The following is a 13,586-nucleotide window of genomic DNA, read 5'->3' as shown; positions in this document are numbered from 1 at the left end:
TTTTTTAAATTAAAATAATACAAAAGCGCAACAATGCGATTTGGTAAACTCAAGAATCATTAGTTAGGAGGCTTACCATATCTTTGTGCAGCAGGCACCAGTGACGCAAGCGTTGTCGGCCTGTTCGCTATATTCGGCTCCACCCAAGTAGGCTGAAAACAACTTTGCAGTCAGCGCAGGTTGAGCATGGCGTCTGTGTCTCACTCATGAAAGTTTCGTAAACTTGCTCTGTCGATCCGAAGAAGTATGTAACAGAACTTTTAACTGTTCTACGTGTACCCAGTATTCAATAGTGGGCTTCGTCGATACCGAAGACATGGAAAAATACTCCGGCAAGCAAGTTTGAAAGCGTGCTTTGGTGAAATAGCTAGCTAGCTGGCCGGCTACCTATGCAGCTGGCTAGGTAGTCAAGGTGCTAACCTGTATCACATACGTACATTTTACGCCTATTTAGTCCAATATACGTATATATTTTTAGTTAAGACTTAATTTTATTAGTTGACGTCGTCATAGTTTGATTCTGATAGTTGCCGTTAGCTGTTTGGTTCAGTTGTTTGGACGCAAAACATGGCCCAGTCACCGGTAGCCGTGCAAGTCCCTGGAATGCAGGTAAGGTAGTGAAGGCCTCCGACTTGCTGTTATCAACACCAGCTCGACATATATTAAGCATAACATACAGTGCCTGTGGTATTTGTAATTATCACAATGACCTGAAACAGGAGAAGAAGCGTTGTGTACATGCTGACTTTTTCCGTGTAATGTACTTACTGGGGTGATTGTTGTTGGGTTAGTTCACTTTAACGTCAGTTACGATGGGTTTAGCGAGGATAACGTTAGCTGAAGTTACAATGCGTTCGTAAAAGTCAAGTATGTTAACTTTGTGTACATGGTCCCACTGTCTGTTGTACAGCTGTTATAGAGATCTGGCAAGTCTCTGTGGTCCAAAGCCCCAAGATAGCATGGTTAACTCTTGGATCTATTTTTACACGTCCTATGGTTCCATTTCAGGATTCATGGGGTGCTCCTTATCATTTTACTGGCTCAGAAATAGACAGTCGAGCTATTCCTGGTCCAAACATAACGTAACACCCAAAGTTTCTGATAGACATCTGCATGTTTACGTGGGAACAGGCAGAGACCAAGCATTTTTGCTAGTTGTGGTCAGTGTAACTAACTATAAACACTCAACGCTATGTTGTCAGTAATGTGGTCAGCTTGTGAAACGCCCTGTGGTATCACAGGGTCGATTTAGCAAACAGTCCACTGTAGTCGGCATGGGAAGTTCCTAATGTGCTGTTGCAGGACCGATCCAGTCCTTTTCCTGACGTCACGGGCTAAGGTGCCGTCAGGCTGTTTAGGCTAAATCCTTAAACGAGGGACTCAAAGGCAAGTTTCTGCCGTGTCGGACGAAGATATGGATGTAATTATTGAAAATATGTTATTCTGAGTTCTGCTACTGCACACATAATGCGCTAATACAGTTTAAAACAGTTATCATATGGCATGGGAGTTCCTGCTCCTACCCTTGAATCTCGTTTGAGGAAAAGCATGACACGAAAATAACCAAGCCTTATTTTATCAGCACTGTACTTTGAAGTGGACAAAGCCATATGGAGTTCAAGTCTGAGAACTCAAGAACGACGAGATGTGGGCCGTATTATGCCAAGCCAGTTCTTGTTGGTCATGTTGCTTTTCTCTCTTTCTCTTTAAAAAAAAAAATCTTGTTTGTATAGGTTTCCCAGAGGTTATATCAACCAGAGGCTGGCACATCTTGGCTAATTTTCTACAACCCTTGAGGTCTGAGAGTAATGGTTAGCCTGTTCGCTTCATCTGGTCCAAAGTCTGAGTTTGTGTGACAAGTGCAGTACTGGCAGGTGTAATGGTATGGTAGGCTAGCGACTGACAGACTGAGGCACAGCCTACAGACACCTCTCTCTCTCTCTCTATCTCGCCCCACACAGTCAGGGTGTGGTCATGGAGGAAGTATTCTTTATACTCACTTCCTTTGATAACTTGGCTAACACCTGAGTCTAGCTCGCACCTAGTGTCAGCTGCCACAGTGAAACTGGAAACCCCTCTCTGACGTCTCTGTGTGTGTAAGTGACTAAGTGTTTGATCGATCACCAGTTCTGTGTCAACGTGTTGCCTACTGCAGTGCGCTATACCCATATGAGCAGACCTTTGCTTCTCTGTTGACATGCTGAAGCAACACAACAAGAAAGAAAACAAAACAGGCTAGAGGGCTTGTGTCCACTGAAATTACACTTGTTGCATCACGTTTATTAACAAATGTGTTGATTGACTGGCCGGCAAGACAAATTTACAAGCTTCATTGCTCCCCCTTCCCCCTTTTTTTGTTTATCAGAAGAACAAGCTTCTGCATGATCAGTGAAGCAGGATGCAGCCAGTCATTGCCACAGAAAAAAATATTCAAGCCTTGGCTCGCTCGGGGGAAGTTTTAACAGACTTTTAGCCATTGCCACTTACCAGCATTGGCTGGCATTTCACCACAACATCCGTATGCCCTGCTGTGCATTGCTCGTTGGCAACAGAAAAAGGCCTTCAATGTAGCCTCTTAAAGTGTCATTACTTACAGTTGATCTGAAGACTGGCTAATTATTTGTGTGGTCAGCGCTAAGGCTTCAGTATGGCTAGCGAACAGCAGTCGAGCTCTGATCCCAGGTCTGCGTTGACAAGATGGTAACCACAGCAGCTGGAGGGAGTGGCAGGCCAGTGAGCTGGTTCCTTGTTGTTGTGGTGATATGATAACAGGGCACCAGGTGGCTGCCTGGTAACAGTGGGCCTGTGAGGGTAGCCAGGTGTTGGAATGAGAGGAGGAGTGGGGGTTGGGATTGGTAGTCGAACTTCATCATGGCCTGGGCTAGAATTCCTTCCAAATAAAAGGACAGAATGTCTTTGCTTTCTAGTTCTTTAGGCACTGAATGTTGACACTGAAGGCTTATTTGAAGCCACACTGTTTGCTGTGTTGTCTGTGTTATACTTAGATTTTGGAAAACCATTTTTTCCCTGTGCATGCCTTCTAGTATGAAGCCAGGCATTTGATTAGCTGTGTTATGATGAACATTTAGCAACAATGACGGCTTTGTGCAAGGAGGTCTTTTAATAATTTGCAGAGTGTTTAGGAAATTCTCTGCAGCGGTCCTCAGTTATGGTCGGTTACATGTCCTTCACACCTGCTGTAACCTGCCTGCAAAGAGATAAGCATTGAACACACACACACACACACACACTCTTGTTCAAACACAATGGCCTTCTTTCTCTGTTGCCAACACAACAAAAGAGCTGCACATTGCCCACATGTAATACAATCTATTATTATTATTATTATTATTATTATTATTTTATGTTTTTATTATCTTAGTATGCCAAAAGCCAATTATCTGCCATACTGTATATCCTGCACCTGTTAGATATAAATATTTGATCTATACCAGTGTCTCCCGCTCTGTGCCTTCCCATAATCCCCCTCTTCCCTTTCACAGAACAGCCGGGTCGACCCCGAGGAGCTGTTCACCAAGCTGGAGCGCATCGGGAAGGGCTCCTTCGGTGAGGTGTTCAAGGGCATCGACCACCGCACCCAGAACGTGGTGGCCATCAAGACCATCGACCTGGAGGAGGCCGAGGACGAGATCGAGGACATCCAGCAGGAGATCACTGTACTCAGTCAGTGCGACAGCCCGCACGTCACCAAGTACTACGGCTCCTACCTGAAGGTACAGTGCTGCATTGGAGTTGGAAGACCCACTTGAACTTCAACTTCCTGTGGCTTTTTTTTTGTTGTTGTAATCCCCATGTCTGTAGAGGGACCTCTGATCAGGGAGTTTTGCTATCGACCACTTTATTAGATACAACTGTTCTACAGCTCATAAATGCAGAAATCTAATCAGCCAATAAAATGGCAGGCTGCAATTGAGGCTGCAATTGAGACTACAATTTGTGCGGCTCACCGATATCTGCTACAACTGACCTTAGGATGGTGGGGTCAGAATTTGTACATCCTGCCTTGTATCAACGGTTCAGGATGTTGATGATGTGGGCGATCTTTTGGCACACTTTGGGCCTCTTCATACTAATTGAGTATTGTTGCTGACCACGTGCACCCTTTATGACCACAGTGTACCCATTTTCTGATGGCTGCTTCCAGCAGGATAATGCGCCATATCACAAAGCTTGAATCATCTGAAACTGGTCTCTTGGACATGACAATGAGTTCACTGTACTCAAATGGCTTCCACAGTCACCAGAGGCATATTCGCCAAAACATAGGTGAACGCTTGCAAACAGGTTTCTGTTTGCGTTGAGTTTTTGACGAGCGTTTGTGAACACTCGGAGGTAGTTCTCCGCGAACATACAGTGGAGCTGGACGTGGGGAGAAATGTTAGTTACAATGGAATGTTTACACCAAATCATTCAAATGTAACTGTCCAGAGAAAACCTAGCTACAAACGTTCGCCAAATTTGAACGCACCTCAGGTCTCATCCAATAGAGATTCCCAATCCTTTGGGATGTGGTGAAACAGATTTTTGTTATCATGTATGTGCAGCTGACGAGTCTGATGCATGATGCTGTAATGTGAATATATATCAAAATCTGAGGAATGTTCTCAGCATGTTGTTGAATATGCCATGAAGAATTAATGTCGTTCTGAAGGCAACAGGGGGTCCAACTCGGTTTACCTAATGTGGCCTTTGAGTGTATTTGAAGCCCTTTAGAACAGGCTTGTCTTGAGAGATTGGGAGGCATTATGCAAATGTTATGTTATGCTTAAAGAGAGACTTAAAGTGACCCTTTAAAAAAAAGAAGAAAAAAAAACGACAAATAAACACATGTGTCATTCTCACCAGCCATTCAAGATGTGCATTATGCAGTTCTGTGTTTTGGGTAGGAACACACTGCAAAAAATGCAGCCCGACACTTCTGACTATATCGCCGAAAGCCGCCTATTAGAATGTTAGCAAGCTTCTAGCAGTGCCAGTAAGCCTCTGGGGGGTGGTTGCAAGGTTTTGAATGTCTTTTCGGTAGCTAGCTTGCTAGTTTTAGACCAAAACTCCATAGTGCTGCTAAAGGGTAGTTCAAAAGATGTCCTGTTGCATCTCCTCCAGCATAATCCAGACATTATGAGTAGAGGTGGCTCTTTTGCCGCGTCCTTCTGCTATGTCACTATACCAGTATTTCCAGAAGGGCGCAGGGATGTGACTAACCCTGGTGAATTCTGCCAGGGCCCTGACAAGTGTGCTGTTTGCACTGGCAGTCAGGTTCAGCCACTTCTGTGCTGCCCGTGAAGGCCTTTCCTAGCCCCTGCTGCGGCTGTTGCTGCTGCTGCTAATTCCTCCCAGCCTTTAGTGTGGGGATCTCATTGGAATGTTTGATTTAAAGACCGAGCGTCCTTGTCCACTGTGCGATTCCCACACCCCTCCTGACCCCACAATAAGTTCCTTTTTAAAAGCAAATGTCTATATAGAAATGTCTCTTTGCACTTAGATGCAAATCAGTATGCAGACTTGTTTCTTTTAAAGGAACCGTATGTAAGATTGTGGTCAAAACTGATACTACAATCACTTTCAAATTACTGTAGAGCGGTGTATCCCCTTCCCCTCCACTCTGACTGGCAGAGCTGGCATGCCGAAACACTATTGACTTTGTGATTAGTAGATATGTGGAGGGTGGCGCATCAGGCCAAAACACAATATGACAACTTCAACATCAGTTGAGGGCTGCAACTTCACTTTTTAAATGACAATATCCTGGCCGGACTACTGTTGTCAGTGATATAAGGATTTTAAATGAACATGATTTCTTAATGTCTAGTGACATATCAGGGCCATTTTATGATTAATTGAAATACATTTCTTACATACGGTTCCTTTAAATGAATCATTTTCAGCTTTCTGAAGAGTAACCTTCTGCCCATCTGCCTTCACAGGGTAGCAAACTATGGATTATCATGGAGTATCTGGGTGGTGGATCAGCGCTAGACCTGGTAAGAGCCGGTGTGAAAACCATCTGTGTGTGTGTGTGTGTGTAAGAGAGAGTGTGTGCTCAGCTCATTAATGTTTCATTTATCAGTCTATCTGTGGCAGTCTTAACATTTAGGCCTAAAGAGATAATTAGGCTAATAGAACCGCTTAGATATCGCCTCATACATTACACCAGCCCAGGTCTCTGGTGGTCAGCTCAATTGGAGAAACTGTTGGGTGAAAAATTAAACCATTAGTTGTTTGAGGAATGGTTGTAGGAACCCAGTTTTCAACACAATTCTCAGCCATTCTTTAAATGTAGCAATTGAGGTCAAATGTAAGATCCAGACTACACCAATTTCAAAGCCATGTTGTTCCTAGGTGGACATCCGTCCTTATCCTAAAGGTTAGATAAAGGACTTCCTCAGACATAAGCACAGCTGTTTAACATCTGATGTGTCAGGTGCTTAGTGAAGTGTTGGCATCTGACAGAATGGAATATGCGACCACACACTGAAATATACTTTAGATACAGTAAAACCACAACTAATATATTTTCACTTCATGTGGACAGAAAATGTGTAATTCTGCAGTGTTTGAGTCTGAGGTTGTTTGCTCAATGATATGTTAACAGGTTAAGTGGGTTAGCCATCAGGAAAGGCAAACTAAAACTAAAACCACTACTGTTTACAGTGTGCTACATCCAGAGGTTATATGGAAGGCATGAAGATCATACATGATACTGTTGTGGTTTCCTGTTGCACCATAGTGCTTTCACTATAGCTGATGTGTTGCAGCAAATGCTCTTTTTTGGGGGAGGCAAGCACATACAGATATAAGTCTCTCCTCTACAGGAACCTCTTCCCATGGTAAATGCTGTGTGTGTGTGTTTGTGTTTGCAGCTGCGAGCAGGTCCTTTTGATGAGATCCAAATAGCCACCATGTTAAAGGAAGTTCTCAAAGGCTTGGACTACCTACACTCAGAGAAGAAGATCCATAGAGACATCAAAGGTGTGTGTGTACGTGTGTGTACGACAGGTGTGTGTACGTGTGTGCATGTGTGTGCACGTGTGTGTACGCTTCATGCTGTAATAGTCTGCGTTTGTAAGTCTGAGTTTTTTATTTGATGCAATTTGGAGCAGCCTTGTGTTTTTGAGCAGTCATGTGGCGGTTGGTGTGGCAGATGTTTGTGCTTCACTAAGCTGTGCTTGTTTTTACGATTCCCGTCATATACATTTCATCTTCACGTCTTTAGCTACAAACTGCAGGGCCACCCAAATTTGAGTGCTGTTGTATTTATGGTGCCTCGCAGTGTATGAGACTTGTCCCTCACTGGCACTGTAAATAAACCGGATGGTGTAGGCCAGCGCATGTTTTTGTCTGTCATCATTACAGTAGTTTCGTCTAATAATTATCCTCACCCATGGCACCACCCTACTAGATAAAAACACAATGGAGTCCATATGACTCAGTGAGTAGTGAGGCAGGAGCAGTCCAGGCAGTTGGTCTGTTCCAACGTGTGAAATGACTTGGTGTTATATTGAGCATTGAGTCATTTTGTTCATTTTATCCATTATAAGGATTTATCTCTTTCCTTTTGTCACCATGTGTAATCAATCACAGTGAATAGCCTGCATTCATATATTTGTTAAAAAAAAAAACCCAAACAAATTAAAATGATTTAGCATTTATTTAATAATTTCAATAATTTTGTCATTTTAAACTATTTAGTTGAAATTAAGACTTAACAATTTACTGGGGTCAGTTTGACAGCCTACTTGATATGTCGCACCCTGTAGCTTCCTGTTTCTGTATGACTGAATGCATGCTCCCTGTCTTTTGTTAGACTAGGCTACTGGCTGTGCAAACAGCCTTACATTGTGCCTCATTACTTGCGCACAAAGTAATGCTCATACTTGGGGTATTTTTGGCCAAATACAGCAGTTGACTCTAAGCTGTCTAATAGCATAGGCTATGTTGTTACACTAAGCTGTTTGGTTGTTTAAAAAGCTTCTTTCACCTAGCTCCTTAATTAGTACAATAACATTGCCGTGACATTCTTTCAGCATTGTTATTCGCCTGACTTGTTTTTTGTGCAATAGAATTAACTTGGTTGCCTACATTGAAATTTTTTTTTTCTGGATGGCCATGGTTGTTACGGGCTGATTGTCTGGATAAAATGAATCAGGATACATTCACATCATGGGAATAAAACTGCCCTGCACACAGAAAGTCACACTCACAGCATCAGTAATTGTAATCAGTAATGGTAATTTGCAGTATCCAGGATGTTTTGGCTGTTACCACTGCCACCAGAGAGGCCCATGTTTGGGTAGGTTTTCATGTTTACCATGGCTGCAGCATAAATGAAGATCTGTGTGTGTGTGATTTTGTTCCAGCGGCCAATGTCCTGCTGTCCGAGTCTGGCGAGGTGAAACTGGCTGATTTCGGGGTGGCAGGGCAGCTGACAGATACTCAGATCAAGCGCGAGACGTTTGTGGGCACCCCGTTTTGGATGGCTCCTGAGGTCATCCAGCAGTCTGCCTATGATTCAAAGGTAAGCATGTCGTTTTTAATCTTACTGGGGCAGTGAACAAGGAGTGACTGGTTCACCTAAGGTCAGGTGTTCATATGACTGTCTGCTACTGAGACATTGACGGGGATTAGATTATTGTTGTAAAACACGTTGCTCACAATTATTGGCACCCCTGAAAAATCTTATAAACAAAACCTAACAGAAGCATTTTCCTATCTAATTTCAATTTATTTAAGTTAATCAGAGTGTGTCTGTGGACTTTCAGAAGTAGTTCATGAATTTCTTTTCCACTATGGTATGAATATAAAGTCACACAGAAACTAAATCCTTTAGCCATTTTTCATCAGAAAGACAAGAGAATACACTAAATTTAAAAACTTTAAAAGAAAGTGTGTTGACATTGGTAAGTCAGAGAATGTCTATGACAACTAGGTACTTTGTTGAAAATGCCTATATTTACAGTTGAAACAATTATTAAAAGGTTCTAATCATCTGGAAATGTGACAACTATGCTTGGACAAGGATCCATGGTTATCTTGCCCCCACGTACAGTATGGATGATGGTAAGATGGGCAAAGAAGTCCATAAGAACCACGGTTGGAGAGTTACAGACAAAGGTATCATCTTGGGGTCACCAAGTCCCCCAAAAAATCTTCAAAAGTGACCTCACTGCTAATAGATTATTTAGAGAGCATGCCAGGTAAAAGCCTGTCCAGTCATTTAATTACCAATGTAAACGGCAGGAGTTACTGAATGGTACAGTGACTTTGTCTGGAAGTGTGGTCTATTGTCAGATGAAATGAAAATTGCGCTCTTTGGCTAGAAACACTTTAGGTGTGTTTGGCATACATAGAAGAATGACTATACTGAAAAGAATCCCATACCTAATGAGAATTATGGTGGAGGGGCTGTGCTATTGTGGGGCTGTTTTTATTCCTAAAGGCCTTGAGAACCTAATTAAGGTGCATGGTTTCATGAACACCAAGAAAAACCTGAACATTTTCAAAGAATCTATCAATCTCTGCCAAGACACTAAAAGTTGGTTATGATTGGATCATTCATCAGTTCAATGAACCAAAACAAATGTCCAGATCAAAACACATATGGTTTGCTGAACACAAAATCAAGCTCCAGACACTGCCATATCAGTCCCCTGATCTAAACTCCATAGAAAAACAGTGGAGTGAGTCAAAGAGAATGCACAAGTGTAGACGATCTGGGGAGATTTTGTAAAATCCCTTGCTTTGTATTCTCCAACTTTATAGGGTGTCATAGGAGAATATTACAAGCTGTTTTATTGGCAAAGGGAGGCTTAAGAAGGTATTACATGCAGGTGTGCCAATAATTGTGAGCAAAGTGAAATATTTATTTCTTTATGAGATTTTCCTTTTTCTCAAAATAAATTTGCTTCCCTTCAAAGTTGTATTTTTCCTACTTTTTTACATTGTGAGATTACAATAGATCACCAACAGATTACGTGTTATACAGGTTTGAAGTCAACTTTAGCAAAGGTGGCAATATTTCTGGAGGGTACTGTATGTTATGTTGTGTTGTGTTAGGTGAATGCACTGTTCTGAGTGTAACCCCTTTCTAAACCCCCCCCGCCTCCTCCCAGGCTGACATCTGGTCTCTGGGCATCACAGCCATCGAGCTGGCCAAGGGCGAGCCCCCCAACTCGGACATGCATCCCATGCGCGTCCTCTTCCACATTCCCAAGAACACCCCACCCACCCTCAACGGCGAGTTCTCCAAGACCTTCAAGGAGTTTGTGGACCTGTGTTTGAACAAAGACCCTGCATTTGTAAGTATGCAGCTATGAAGATTTCATTACTGGTGGAGATGATTAGCCACAAATCCTACAGTAATGTTTTTTGGGATGCGTTGATGCCTTGTGATTGATTGCAAATCACAAGACCCCTTGGCTTAGCTCACAGTCTTTTCTGAGCTTTTTTCTATTGATGTAAAAAGACTCTAGAGTGGTGTGTCCATATGTGTGTCACTATATGTGTGGGATACTGTAGGGCTAAGTATGCTGTGGTGTACCAGATTTGTAGGTTGAGTGTCTGTCTCTCTCTCTCTCTGTCTCTGTCTCTGTCTCTGTCTCTGTCTCTGTCTCTCTCTCTCTCTCTCTCTCTCTCTCTCTCTCTCTCTCTCTCTCTCTCTCTCTCTCTCTCTCTCTGTCTCTGTCTCTGTCTCTGTCTCTGTCTCTCTCTCTCTCTGTCTGCAGAGACCCACTGCCAAAGAGCTCCTGAAGCACAAGTTCGTAGTGAAGAACGCCAAGAAGACGTCCTACCTCACGGAGCTGATTGACCGGCTGAAGCGCTGGAAGGCAGAAGGACACAGCGACGGAGACTCCAGCTCGGATTCCGACTCGTGAGTGCTTCCATCACAGGGCCCTAACACGCGTGAGATGGGAGCTCAGGGTTTGACTTGGTGGTTAATCCCAGCAACTGCCTGTGCAAAAGCCATTTTATAGATCCAGATGCACATAAATATTTTAATCCGTAGTCTTTGTATCATATCCCATACTGCACATTTTTCTTCTATGAAGTTTCTGTATATATATATATATATATATATATATATATATATATATATATATATATATATATATATTTATATATATATATAATTTTTCATTTATTTTTTTATTTATGAACTTTCTAAAATCTAGGGTGGGTTTAGAAAGCATAGTCATACAGTAACAAGCATTACTACAATGGGCCCATTACTACGATGGCCCTGACGTTGCTACCAAGTGATTTATGGGGCACGTACACCATGGGACTGTGTTTACCACCAACCATCAAGCTTCACACTGAACTCACCTCATTGTCTCTGTCCATGTTACCAGGGAGTCCAGCAACAAGGAGAATGACTCTTCCCAGCCAGAATGGTCATTCACCACCGTCCGCAAGAAGAAACCGGACAAGAAAGTGACCAATGGGACAGTGAGCCGAGTTTTAGCTGAGGTAAAACAACTACTTATACACATGTACTTGATGTAACTAACCAGCGTTCATCATTACTCGGTAAGGTTGGGTTATTGTGTATTTAATTGTAACAATGTTTGTGTCTGCATGTATGTTTGGGTCTGTGTGTGTGTGTGTGTGTGTGTGTGTGCGCATGTGTGTGTGCGTGTGTGTGTGTCTGCGCATGTGCGTGCCACAGCTGAAGCTCCAGCACAGGCCAGGCGTGCTGGAGGAGCTGGAGAGGAGCCTGCAGGCTGCGGAGGACATGTGCCCAGGGCTCACAGACAAGATGGTCAACCACATCCTGGAGAGGGTGAAGAGGTGAGGGGCTGGACGCTCAGTGGCCTCTGCTATGAAATGTGGATCATGAGTGAAGGGGCCATTCTAGATGTGGGGGGTGATCTTTTTGCTGTTCCCCAGCCCAAATAGCATGCTGACCCAAATATTACTCTTGATGTCTCTACAGGTAGCTCGCTAGACAGCAAATATCCTGATCTGTCTTTCTGTCTGTCTTACCCTGTAGGTTCTCTGTGAGTTAATGCAATGTGCAGATGGTTTTACTAAACAGATACACTCTCTCACACACACACACACACACACACACACACACACACACACACACACAAATAAATACACACACTTAGATCTCATGATCACACACACACACACAAACACACTTTGATTGCACACAGGCCACATGGAGAACACACTCACTCACAAACACTCACTCTCCACATGTGCACGTGCTGCACCCACGGTGAGGAGGCCGGAAGAGGATGCTGCAGTGTCTCCCTCCTGATCCTGCGCCCCGTCATATCAAAACCCCGTCTTCCCTCCGAGCTCTCATAGGAAAGGACACGGCTCACCACCATACTACCAAAAGGAATTCAGTTTTTCTCTCCCAAAGATATGCTTTTTTTGGACGTGTATTTATCTTTTCTCTTTTTCCTCTGTTGTTTAAGTCACTTGTTGACAAAAGATACTGGGAGTTAAGAGTCAGCTCTTAAGACCGTTTTAATTACATAAAATAGGGTTTAACAAGAATAGGGAATTATTTTCCAAGATGTCAGCATGTATAATGCTCTAATTACTATAACTTTTTATATTGTAGTGTTACAATAATATATTTTTTTCCCTGTAAATCATACGGAAGACATATCCTGTTTTATAGTTTAACTGAACTCATGGGATGCTTTTCCAGTACAGTACACATCACAGGAAAAGGTTTGCATAGCATAAGGAGCATCCAGTAGGTTTTTATTCCACAAATAGCTTATCTTTCTTTTTCTTTGGCCCTAATATATATTTAGGGCCACAGGTGTATATGTAAATTGAGAGAGATTAGTTATTGTCTGTTTGACTGTAGCAGCCCCCCCCCCTTTACACACTGTTACTTGTAGCATTACACAACTGCTGTATGGGAGACATGCATATCGTCAGACAATATGGATGACCTACCTCACAGACACACACACACAAACAACACCACACACACACACACAAAGGCAAGCAATCCAACACTGAGAGGGGGCAAAATAATCAGTGATTTTTCATCAGATGTATTTCTTTTATTTTGTTTCTATTTTTTTTTATTTTTCCTTTATATTGTCTCAAGATCATTGATAATAGATGTCTTAATAGAAGGGTGATATTTTGCTGTGCAAAAAGTGTTTAGGTTAATGTCTGAATTGAGTATTAGAAAATGCATAAATCTTAAGTCATTCACAGGCCTTGATGCCTGAATCTATCATGTAATAGAGCACGCTTAATTAATGCCTTGGTAAATAGAAATGTAGAACATAATCATAGGTTTGGTTACTGGTCAATCCAAAACTAATTACAGTACATTGAGTGCAAAGTTGCAGGTGACAACTTATTCAACAATATTTATGATAAGTATTTAATAGCTAAGGTAGTCTCACATGTATCCACAGTCAACCAACCAGAAAGACAGACCTTTGCAGACTTAAACACATCAGCTGGATGTGGACAGTGGGAGACTAGTGTAAATGTTTGTTTTAATTCTTTTTTTGTTTTCTGTTCTTTGTAATTGTGCAGAAGTGCATTGATGGAACTCTATGATGACTATGTTGCCTCCT

At 42.5% G+C, this 13,586-nt stretch overlaps 1 protein-coding gene across 2 annotated transcripts; it reads left to right on the top strand.

The window, feature by feature from the left end:
- The first annotated feature begins 158 nt into the window (after window positions 1-158).
- On the top strand, window positions 159-12,104 carry stk26 (serine/threonine protein kinase 26). Of its 2 annotated transcripts, XM_048268899.1 has the most exons (11): window positions 159-609; window positions 2,366-3,320; window positions 3,504-3,734; window positions 5,946-6,002; window positions 6,882-6,990; window positions 8,379-8,536; window positions 10,131-10,316; window positions 10,743-10,888; window positions 11,370-11,487; window positions 11,687-11,808; window positions 12,011-12,104. In XM_048268899.1, exons 2-11 carry the CDS (start codon window positions 3,267-3,269, stop codon window positions 12,024-12,026), a joined length of 1,197 nt encoding a protein of 398 aa, XP_048124856.1. In that variant the 5' UTR covers window positions 159-609; window positions 2,366-3,266; the 3' UTR covers window positions 12,027-12,104. The 2 variants fall into 2 exon arrangements, with proteins under 2 accessions (XP_048124856.1, XP_048124863.1); XM_048268906.1 differs by lacking the exons at window positions 2,366-3,320; window positions 12,011-12,104 and having other exon boundaries at window positions 11,687-11,812.
- The last annotated feature ends 1,482 nt before the right edge of the window (window positions 12,105-13,586 follow it).

Source organism: Alosa alosa, chromosome 2 (genome assembly GCF_017589495.1).
Source record: "Alosa alosa isolate M-15738 ecotype Scorff River chromosome 2, AALO_Geno_1.1, whole genome shotgun sequence".
NCBI lineage: Eukaryota > Metazoa > Chordata > Actinopteri > Clupeiformes > Clupeidae > Alosa > Alosa alosa.
Note: the sequence above shows the minus strand (reverse complement) of the source record. Positions and strands in the feature narration are given on the sequence as shown.